Genomic DNA, 12,072 nt, shown 5'->3' with positions numbered 1-12,072 from the left:
TGCACTACCATATTTAAAATGCTATTCACGTATGGTATATGTAATTTAGATTTAGTGTTTCTCACATACAGAAAACCTCTGGTTTTGTGGCCATGACACTTCCTGGTAAACCAGATGTTGTCTTTAGAGGACCCATAAAAGGTTGGCTGGGATTTGAACAAAGACGTGCTACAGAAGTATTTTTGGTGTGTGCAGCGATGGAAAAAACCCCAACAAGCATCAGGTTTGCAGTTTGTTGTATTTTTTTATATGATGGCATTTCAACCTCAAAAGCCAGGTATGATTCTATCTGTGCTGAATCAGTCGACAGTTATCAAGACGTTTCCATAAATGGATCTGATGTGGTGTCCTGTTCATTCTTAATACCAGCCACCAAGCGTTTGATTATTTTCATGAGCTTCATAAAACGTTTTCGTAGGACTAATCAAGAAGAGGGTAAAATGATCCACGGAGCAGCATTAGTACTGATTGCACTTGTTCATGCTTCACATTTGAACCACTAGCATGCAGTACTATCATGTTCGTGTAGGAGTAAAGAGCAAGGACAACTATAACCGTCGTCTGCCCCACCATCCTGATGTCCTTTGTAGTCTGGACTTGATGTGCAGCACTCTCGAATGAACTCGCTCAAAGACAACAGCCTATAAATGCTCAAGACCTGAATGAGTTTTTGACTGCATTACAAATCAAGTCTCCATTCCAAATCCACATGAATTCCAAATGTGCACATTATTCTAAGAATATATGAAATCATTTAAATTTCTGATCGCTGATTTTGAGATGTGAAACCGTTTGTATGTATGCGTTTACTTAACTACTGAAGATGAAGGTGATGATGAACAAGATGTCATTAAAAGAGCACTGAGAACTGTTGACCCATGATGGAATCACAGTATCTATATCTGCCTCAACTGTTCATCATGACAGTCTCTGTCTGGAGTATTCTTCAACCGCAACTTTCCGGTTGTATAGAAGATTGGCTTCATTAATGCAACGGTGTAATCACATGGAGTGTGGCTCTATTTCACTTATATGATTGTCTACAATCAGATGCTCTTATGCACAAAGTGAACATGTGTATAGAAATGATTAGAAACTGCTGCAGGTTTTTTTTTCTAATTGATGTGCAGCTCTAGTAAAATCGCACTAAACGTAGCAGCGGATTTATCCGGGTGACATGGTCGTAGCACCTACCTCTGCTTTAAGGCCCATTAAGTTTTAGCTGTGAAGAAAGATTCTCGGTGGAATTGTTGGCCGTGAAGTCGGTGATTTATGGGGGCGACCATTATTGTACAACTTCAGGTTAACGGGCAGGTTGTGTTTGACCAGTTGTTACATTTTTCAGGGATAAGAGGGAAATTCCAAACGGATACTATAATACCCAAAAAGCACAGCTTGGGACTCGCATCTAAGAACAAGATTTTAAGCGACTATTAAACCCAAGTTTGTATTTTTTGTATTTTACTCAGATGAAATGTTACTTTCCACATTCATTGCTAGTTCTAGTCATCTATTATCTCCTTGGAGGAAGAATAAAAGGTAACTTGAATTCTTTTTGAGGATTTCAAACACAAATATTTGGAAATCTTTGAAATGGAGGTCCAGCATCTTTTGTGTTTAACGTCTCTGGATTATCACGGCCTAAATGAGCTATAATTTATCGTAACATTGAACTGGCACGTTTAATCTCAGCAGAGAGGAAGTATAAATGTCTGCTGCAAATTATTTTATCTTCACTACAGTGCCACAGAGTGCAACACGAAAACTATGGAGATATATTGTATGGAGTTAGAGATTCACCCATGTTGATAAAGTCTATGAGTTGCATTATTTCCAAGTAGTTACAGGTTTTTCATGATATGGGGGGGGGGGGGGGGGAATCCGATGTGTTTGTTTGCATGAGATACATTCAAGTACAGAAGAAGTACAAAGAAGGAATTATTCATGATTGTTTTAACGATGAGTTGGAAATACCTAAATAGGCGATGGAGGAGGGAGACCATCAACGCCAAGCTAGAAAGGAGTCAGCTGGCTGTGGAGATGGAGACAGTCATGTGAGCAGAGTGGGCGTAAACCGAGTAGGAGAGAAAGAGAATGGGAGAGACAAAGTTATTAAGAGTACTTATCCACATATAGATCATTAAATGTCTTCCTGGCCTGTGCGAACCCCGCCGCCCACCCAACAGCTGATAATTACACTTCATTAGGAGAGCAGGTAGTGATGAGCGAGGCCGACAGGCCGACATCAGATCCAGTGAGAGGCATGCGAGTGGGAGAGTGAGGCACACTCAGTTGAAACACTGTTGTGAAAGGATAATGAGGGTTTGATTGTGGAGGAAAGCAACGCAGGAGTTGGATGATTGTGTGCAGCTGGGGGTGAGGTCGCTGTCAGCCACCCTCTCCCTCGGTGGTGTGACTGAGTGTTTTATGCATGGATCTGGGTACAAATTTAGAAGCTGAAGAATCTGTACATGTTATCATGTTGGACAGCTCTTCACTTTCTGCCTCCTTGCGCCAGTCATGCCTGCCCCCTGTAAAGGCCACGTGTTTGGACACTGGAGGCAGCGTGCAGGAGCCTGTCTGAAACCGCTGTGGGAACAGGTCCATTCCAGAGACATCCTTTACGGGGCTTTTCTGAAAGTAGCTGAACAGAATCGCTACTTAAGGTGTGCTGTCCCAGGAGCTGTAAAGAGATGGGCTATATTGTGTATTTTCCAGTCTAGATATGCATGTGCTGTCAGCACAGAGATCGAGGGTTGAGGACTGCAGTATTCCTCCGGTGGGAGGCATTGATTTTCTGACGAAACGTGGGAATGTGGGAAATGTCAGCCTCTAATTGAGTTGATAAAGCCGTTTTGAGTTTCAGACATAAATATGGTTTCCACCACAAAAGGCCACTGCTTCAGACAACTCCCTGTGGGGAGTCCACGGCGAATGAAATCGCTCCTTTTCATGTGTTTACTTGTGCATACCCTTTAGAGTCGGGAGATTATTTCTCATGCACAAATTGTATGTAAATCCGCACAGAGGAAGCAAATGACAGGTGAATAATGAGCTCTCTTTCAGCGCAATGCAGGATGCGAGCTTGTTAGACTGAGCTGTTTTTGTTGGCCAGAGATGGAGAGAGTGAGATAAAGGCAGAGGTCACTTCCATTAGAGGTGTAGCGTGCGAATAAAGTAAAGGCTGAATGAGGCCTGTGCTGTCTCTACTGATTAGCAGATTGGTATGCAGCGAGGGCAGAGGACTCACCCGCTGCCTTCAGGTGAGTTTCACTCTTCCGCCAGCAGGTTTTGTGTGTCTGTTGTTGTGTTGCTGTGATACCCAAACATTCACACGGTGTAGATCCACAAAACAGAGCTTGTTTCTGGATGATGATTGAACAAAAACATTCAATGTAACTCAAATGAATCTAATGGCAGTTTATGTGACTTATTTTATAGCAATCATTACAATCAAGCGTACAAAATGTTGACAACACAAGTGGTGGCATGAACAGTTCAAGGACTGATGATCAGATATATGGCATCAGGCATATGGGTAGCAAAAAAATCCACGCAATAATTCCAAATCTAGAAAACAGAAATCCAAAGTCATGTAAATGAATACGAATTTATGAGATACCAGATTTACAGGGATCACACAAGGAGAACACGAGAAGCTCCGGGCAACCAGGAAATCATCACAAGGCGAAATAAACTAGCCAAAGAACAAACCCAGTGACTGTTTGACTGGCGACACAACGGGAACAGGGGATAACGTAAAGCACACAAGAAAAATAAACCTCTGAAATAACAAACCAAATGCAATCCACAACCGTCAGTTAACACTTGTATACTCCAGATTAAAACGACGAGTATAGCATGTGAACACATAGAGATTGTACGTGTGCTTCTATCATAATTAGGAGTGATAATGAGGCAGGGTTTCACACATTAAACCTTAAACACCCCCCCCCCCCCCCCCCCATCATATTCATATGCAAGTGCACACAGTAACAGCTAAGCCTCCTGGTAATTAACATATATAATTGGGCAGACAACCATTCATATATGTAACACACACTCATGCAAACACACAAAAGGACACACACTACTTCTCTAGCAATTAGGGGTATTAATTACAGCCGCAGCTTTACCCATGAGGCTCCGTATTGCTCCCAGTTTGGAACACAGCATGGTTCCCACTTTATCTCATCATCTGATCGCTGTTCTCCCTCTCCGTCAATCTCCCTGGTTACACATGCACTGAAACACACCTGCTGGAGAAACACATTGCGGTTAATTAGTCCAGACTGCAATAGGTTAACCTCCTGTAGCTTAGAAAGCAAAAGCACTGTTCTGTCTAGAAGTAGAAAGGATCTGTTTTCCCAAGGGAGCGCCCGTGTCTTTAATGTTCACCAAATGTCCTCCCGGCTGCTGAACTGTGCAGTTTGTGCTTTACGTACGGTAAAGTCATCGACTCTGATTCCATCTTTCGTGAAGAGCAAGCTTTTAGCGGGCAGACTAGCCTAACTGGACAATCTCACGGTCAAACGATGCTCTAGCGTCTTTGTTGAATGGCATGTATAACGTGTGATGATTGGATGACGCCCAGTGGGAACCTGCAGAGGAGCCTGAAATCCTCGATGGAGATCTTTTAAAGTTTATTACCAATTTCACAGTGGTTACATGTTTGGATTCTGTAGAAGCCAATGAAAACATTTTATACATGTTATATTACATATTATAATCCTGCTGTGCACTGTAATCATGCTGCAACCAGTTAATTTTTTTAATGATGAATCACTTGTTATTAACACCCCTCTCTCTCTGGTTCTCTGCAGTGGACGGCTGTACAGACTGGTCAGTGGACTACCTCAAGTATCGGGCTCTGCAAGGCGAGCCCGTGCGGCTAAAGTGCGCTCTGTTCTACGGTTACATCCGGGCCAATTACAGTCAGGCTCAGAGTGTCGGACTCAGCCTCATGTGGTACCGCAGCTCGGGCCTGGGCCACAGCGACTTCGAAGAGCCAATTTCTTTTGATGGTGTACGCATGAGCAAGGAGGAGGACGCCATCTGGTTCAGGCCTGCCGAGCTCCAGGACGCGGGCCACTACTCCTGCGTCTTACGGTAGGTTAATGCCGGGAATTGTGCATTTAAATGTTTGTTATAACAAGTTGTTTTTCCTCTATGATAAATGTATTTTGGTGTTTATAGAAAATAACTGTTATTTTCTTTATTGCAAAGAAGATGAATATAATAAATAAGTAGAAAAGATATACTATTAAATATATATTATGTTTCAAGTCCGGACCAATCACAACAGCCCATTTTACATCGTGAAGGCCTGGCCAGGTCTGCTATGGTACAGTAGATCATTCAGCTGCAAGATATTATATAAAAAATTGTTTAGATGCATTTTCACAGAGACAAACACCTTGTGTCTTTCAGCCTTTTACACTAAAAGGGTAGTTTTCTGCCTCACCAGCATGTTGCTTGCAGCCACACATACATATATCCTGTGCATACATCAACGGCAGCTTATGATGCAACGACTGCTCTGGTGGACGTTTCTACAGCCATTATTCCATTTGCACAGTACCTCAAATCTTCCATCAATCCATCCATTTTCTTGCCGCTTTTCCGCTTTGCGGATCACGGGTTGCTATGGGTGAGAGGCGGGGTACACCTTGGAAGCGTCGCCAGCGCGTTGCGGGACATCAAACTTGTGTGTTGTATTTGCGCAGGCTGCACATTGCAGAGTGCTCTTTTATTGTCAGCATCCCAACACAGATTTATAATAATAATTTTGTCAGATTAGCATCATAAGACTGTGTGTTACACCTGTCAGGACCACGGGCTATCTCGATCAAGGGCAAATGCTCACAATCAATAACAGGAATAACTCATTTTTCTCCCTAGACAAAGTTTTAGATATTTTATTTCAATTTAAAAAAAAAACCATATGCTGTATTGTGCTACAATTAGTTAAACTTTAATGCATTTGTCTGAGATTTGTAAACAGTTTTATAAACCTGACTATTTCATTGCACCAGTCAGTCTCGGTTTTTCACATTTTGAATCGAACATATGCACTGTATTATAAATGAGACCCCTGAAGTGCCTGAGGGCTCTCATTAAAAATTCCCTCAATCATTGGTGCGTGCATGGGTGTGCGTGTGTGTGTGTGAGGGGTGTAGAAAAGGACCAAAATATATTCTGAATATAGACAGTAGTGACATGCAGTCAGGAGAGGCAGGTGAAGTCGTGCCTTGACTGCTATCATGCAAAAAAAACATCCAATAGTTATATTATTCAGAGATTTGTTCTAAAAAGTTATTTGCAATTTAAATTCATCAGTTTTAGATTTTTTTTCACTTAAAATATTTGAATTTTGACATTTATCATTTAAACACTGAGAAGAGACATGTGGTGAGGCTGCAACCAGCTGATCCTCACCATGGATTGATCAGTCGCTCAGCTAACTGTGCTACATGCTCTGCTGTGAGACCGTATTGCTGTCTGTTTGTCACTATTTACAATAGCTATATGAACTAAATTACCATAGTTCAGCTAATGTATATAATATAGTGTGTTTTTTTGTCAACTGTATATGTTTAACGTGTTTCTTGTGCTGAACGATCATAAACCGGTTGAAAAAAGAGGCACTGGTTGAGGTATGTAGCTTTCCTGCCTTATGGTAGGGGGCGCTGTGATCCCAGGGATTCTATTTCTGACTTGTCAACTAGTAAATTACGGCTACCTCCAGTCGCTACCGGTAACTTACTTCAATTGTCTTTTAAAACTGAAAGAATATAAGGAAAACTTCTATCGTTATCGATGCTTTTGTTCAGAAAGAGCCGTGCATGGACTTCATTTAGAAGTAAAGGCAAGACCATAATAATAAAATAAGAATGAAATGTGCTTTTTTGTGTGCTACAGTTTGTATGTCTAAAGGGTGCTGATAGGAGATTTTTAACATAACAATTTAACTGCTACAAATCAAATGGGGAATAAGCCACTCTGTAGGGTTCATTAGTTTGTAAAGCGGATTGTGATGAAGTCGGTGCCTCACCTGACATGAACCTCACCAAACGTTACTGATAGACAGACTAACTAATTTCTCAACACTAGGACAACCACCAACACCTACACACACTTCAGTTGGAACTTCGCTGGGAGACTGTTCGCAATAAAAGACGCATAATTTTGTGACAGTGAGTTATTAACCTTTGCGTTGGAGAATATCCTTCATTTAATATCTCATTGCAGTGCCTCGTTTCAGCGAGATTTGATGAACCCAGTTAAAGGCCACTGTGACCCGCAGGAGTGTGTTTGTGTGCAATGACACCCCAGCCTACACTTAATTTCATTACAACACTTTGTAGGCCTAATCGGGCACAAGCACTTTCCTCTGCCTTTATATTTAGTTCATTTGTCTTTGAGTATTGACTATTTCTTCTAACAAGCCTTTAATGCTGCTTTATATTTATGAGAGACAATTAGTCTGTTTTTTTTTGGCGGGGGGGGGTTACCCTGTTACATTTATCTCAATTGTATTTGCTAATTAGTACTGGTTAAGGTCATTAAACGGTAGACGTAGAGCTAAAATTACACTCGCCTTTACCAACTTCCACATTAAAATGATTAACAATTATAAGATCTCAAATTAAATTATCAATATTTTATGTATGGTTTTATGTAATGGGGACTCCTCTTATAATGAATAATTTTACTTTTAAGCACATTTTGATGCTGATGCTCTCTTGCATTTTCTCTTAGATAAATGTTTGAATGCTTTGTATGTCTACACCTTCATACGTTGCTGCATTTCAAAGGTAACGTATATAATCACATCTTCCATCGAGTGCCACAGTTTCAGCTTTGCAGCTATTCAGCCTCACATGTGTGATGATGATGTGCATTAATTAGCGCTTATGTCACACATCGTGAGAGGCTCCTCTGAAATATGCCTTCATCTCTTCTTCACCCCATTTGGGTTTACAGTACATGCAGGTAACGCTCATTTATCCCAAACTCAGTCATTTGAGTGACACCTCATAATAAAATGACCCCCAGTGATTTTACCGAGGGTGGACAAATATTAAAAGGCCATCTGGCTGTGGAACTGAGTCAGATTTCTACATAGGAAGCTTCATAAAGGGAGGCTTTATTACTGTATATGAATTCTTTAACAGTGTTAGTCATGTTTCACACATGGTATTTTAATGTAAATTAGTCCCGAGACATAGTATGATTCACTTTAATATTTGTCATTGTTATAGATGGTTTGTATTTATTTAAATTTGTGTTGAAAGATCTAGATTTTTTTTGTTTTACAGTTTTTTTGGGATGTCATTATCCATCCATCCATCCATTTTCTTGTAGAAGACAAAGAAAGAAAAAAACCTACATCATCATTATTTTATTTAAAATTATCCATGCTGGATTGCACGCCTTGTCTTATCTATTCTACAAAGTCAATTAATGCAAGTGTAGTTGTCTGATTTTTTTCTGAATCTGTATTGCTGTTCACAGACCGTTATGTTTGGTGATAAAATTGTTTAATCTTGTTAGAAATATTTTCTCTAGAATATTTGAGAATTGTGATAATAATGAATTCGGCCTATAATTGGAAAAGACTCAATTTACAACATCTCCATTTACGTTCTCCGGTTCCATTCATGCAATCATCCCCTGCCTCTCTCCCCACTGCATGACATCTAACATAAAGTTCATTGATTTAGATCAATCAGTCTGATTGGATATATCTAGTAATGTGTCTGTGCTCTGGAGTGGGTAAAAAAATGTGTGTTTCCCTCAATAATTACATTATCCAACATGTAGGACAGTAATTACAGCTAATGTGAGTCACATGCTAATAACCAAATCTGCTTCACTTCACTTCAACGTGACAGACGTGCATCAAGCCCTGGCTGATCATCAATCAGACAATGCCACTGATATCTTCCCACAATCCCACAGGGTGCATTGTGTGGATATTTAATATGAGATATATCTGTTTGGCTCCCTGAGGACTTCAGTGGGTCATTTCTCATCATCTTCTCCTTACATCAATTTTGTTAGTTTTAAAGACCTGTCATTTGCACATATATGCATGTTTGAGTCCACATGTCTGTTTGTGTTGTTCTCTCCGTATACACATACTGTATCTTATCTCATCCTACTCTGCCAGCTTACATCATTGCACTTCCCACTCTATACCATCTAGATTGTAGGCACGGAGTCGATAATATTAGATTTCACTGTGAAGGAATATGTTTTGTGATATATTGTGTCTTATATTTGCACCCTACAGTATTTTGCGCATCAACCTTTTGTGATCTTTAGTGTTATAGATGTAAACAGTATCTTTTTTATCTTTCCCACACTGTTGTGCTTCTGCTCTCGAGATCTACCCACTCTTCCATAGCTGCATGTAGTCACATTTATCTTTTGTGTGTGAGGGTGTTATATTTGTGTGTGTGGGTTTTATATTCCCTGGGGGTCACAGGTGTTTAAACGACAGAGGTGACTCCCTTATTGCTTTCATAACCTGAGTAGATCATGTGACATCCTGTCATTTACAGTGAATGGAAGCATCTGGTGAGCTGTAAATTTAATTTAATGAAAGCATATATGGCTGCATGCCTATTCGACCAACAGTCTGATCCGAGTCAGGCTTGGCCAGGCAGCAGGATGAAGGTGCAGGCAGGTAGACTTTAGTGTGCAGCTCCTTGGGCTTCATTCACTAACCTGAAAAGCACTTGGAAACCAAGACACAAAAAGATAAATGAAAAATAACCATGCCATATATTTAAAAATTCCTGGATCCAGATGGTGATCTGGATCATCATCAAAGTGTTATAGATTTCTATTGGAATTTTGACACACCAACCATTCAAAGTAGAAGTCAATCGGAGTTTATGTGTATTTTTATCTGATCTTTGAATCAGTAAATGGGGTTTTCAATGTTAAACACACAGTTTGTGAATGAGACCCCTGATGATCTGGACCAGGCCACTTACTGCAAATGAAGGAGAACCATGATGCTAAAGCTAATCACATTTTAGATTACAGTGTGCTACCATTTGCTCACTCCATTCCCCTCTTCTGCTCTTGGTGAGAGCCCGACATATGCTTTCATTACCTCCCGACTGCCCCATCAACCCGGCCTCAAAGCACCTTTGCAGGCATCTTTCTCCGCCTCCTCATTACCCAGACACCTGCTCTTAATAATTCTCTAAACGCCGGACCTAGGATGACCAGGCCTTATCAAAGGGGCCTCATCCCTCTAGAACGCTTTCTCTCCAAACACAACTATGACTTTACCAAAATTCTTAACTAAGTAGTAAGTAACTAAAATGCCACTAAAGGGAGCAAACCATGGTATGATAAGGGAGCTCCCACATTCAGGCAAGTAAAGATTTGCCTCAAAATGCATTGCTGTTCTCTGTCCGCAGGAACTCCACATACTGCATGAAGGTGTCCATGTCCCTCAGTGTGGCCGAGAATGACACAGACCTGTGTTACAACTCCGACATGAGAAGGACCGAAAAGGCTGAACTCAGCAAGAGTAAAGACATCCTCTGTCCCGACATAGATGACTACGTTGAACCCGGCAAGGAGCCGGACATCAGCTGGTACAAGGTGAGCTAACTCTCCTACTGAGAGATTATAGTGTGTGAATCTATACAGGTATGTGCATCATCTCTACAACTGCCTGGAGGTTCATAGAGGGTTTTTGTTTTCCTTGAACACTCTCATTTGTTAATGAGAAAAGGAATGAGGAGGTGAGACTGACTTCGTGATCGAACTACCCAAGAATGTTCTTGAATGGTTAAGCGGTTTGTTTTCATCTATTTTCCGAGTTGATTATGTTTAAAAGACGAGTTGGAAACATGGCTCTGGATCACTTAAGGCAGATAATGCGTGCAATTATCATGTTGAATTGTATTGGTGCGTTTTGCACTGTGAGAAACCAGAAAAGAGAGCAAGGACTGAGCAGAGGGCATCCAGAGAGATGGATTTTATAATGAACACAAAACTAGTATGAGTAGAAAATTGGGCAATGTCACTCTCTGCCCTGAGGAATGCGTGTATGTCCTCCAAATGCGCTCAGTCCCTGATCTTTATTCAGCACTCACCCTCTCCTCTCTCACCTGGGTTCTCTCCTTTCCCGGGTCAGGCAGGGCCTGCGGACAACAAGTGCGTCCCAGAGAATGGCAAGGGCTCTGACTAATCACAGGCAGATCAGCGGTAGATTACCTCAGCTGTGCTCAACCCCTGGGTTTGTCCACAATTCAATTACATTGGGGGTAATGACTGGGAGTGCTGGAACCCAGAGTCATTTGGACCACCGTGGAGCCACAGTGATTGAATTTGAAGGTTGTCAGGCACAAAGGGGGAAATAGCCTGCTGAGCCATCATTGTCAGAGGATGGGCATGGGATCATGGCATGGAGTCACTGATTGGTGCTGCTTAAACATATGCTCACACCAATGCTGCACAAATGCAGGGGAGACCACCGTAAATAACAATGGTTCAGCTGCATGGAGTATTGGATCGGGCATTTATTTCAGTGCAATAAATCATAGACATCAGATAAGTAGGATAATGTCTTATCATTTTGCTGCATAAAGTTTTTATGTCACAGTGCCAAGCTCTGTATCTTCATCTCTTCATCCACTTTGATAATGCTGCTCTGTGATGTTTGAAAGCTTTTGTATCCAGCTAAGATCACTTTAGGTCTGATGGATCTAATTCATTTTGAAGCGGAGTAAAGGTCTTAAATTTCATAATGCCAGGTTTGCCCTGCAGCACACAGTGCCTCACTATTTGTCTACTACCAGGCACTTTGTATTTTCACTTCTCAAGTGACTTACAAACTTCCAGGCTTGAAGTTTGACCTGCCCTTCCTTCTCAAATGTGCAGGAGTGCCGTCCAAAGCAGTGGCGGACCAGTATCATCCACAAGAGAGACATTCTGTCCATCCAGGATGTCAAGGAAGATGACATTGGGAATTACACCTGTGAAGTCCAGTTTGGTGGCTTTGTGGTTAGGAGGACAACTGAGCTCATGGTAACAGGTAAG

General features: G+C 41.3%; 1 protein-coding gene across 1 annotated transcript in view; it reads left to right on the top strand.

Moving 5' to 3' along the window:
- The window catches only part of il1rapl1a (interleukin 1 receptor accessory protein-like 1a), a 152,426-nt gene that overhangs the window by 28,351 nt on the left and 112,003 nt on the right, over positions 1–12,072 (top strand). Inside the window, exons 2-4 of the mRNA XM_068746073.1 lie at positions 4,824–5,109; positions 10,443–10,629; positions 11,914–12,067. Of these exons, the coding sequence (XP_068602174.1) occupies positions 4,824–5,109; positions 10,443–10,629; positions 11,914–12,067 (627 nt within the window). The remainder of the gene's footprint in view (positions 1–4,823; positions 5,110–10,442; positions 10,630–11,913; positions 12,068–12,072) is intronic.

The sequence above is a fragment of the Brachionichthys hirsutus genome, chromosome 12, assembly GCF_040956055.1.
Source record: "Brachionichthys hirsutus isolate HB-005 chromosome 12, CSIRO-AGI_Bhir_v1, whole genome shotgun sequence".
Lineage (NCBI taxonomy): Eukaryota > Metazoa > Chordata > Actinopteri > Lophiiformes > Brachionichthyidae > Brachionichthys > Brachionichthys hirsutus.
Note: the sequence above shows the minus strand (reverse complement) of the source record. Positions and strands in the feature narration are given on the sequence as shown.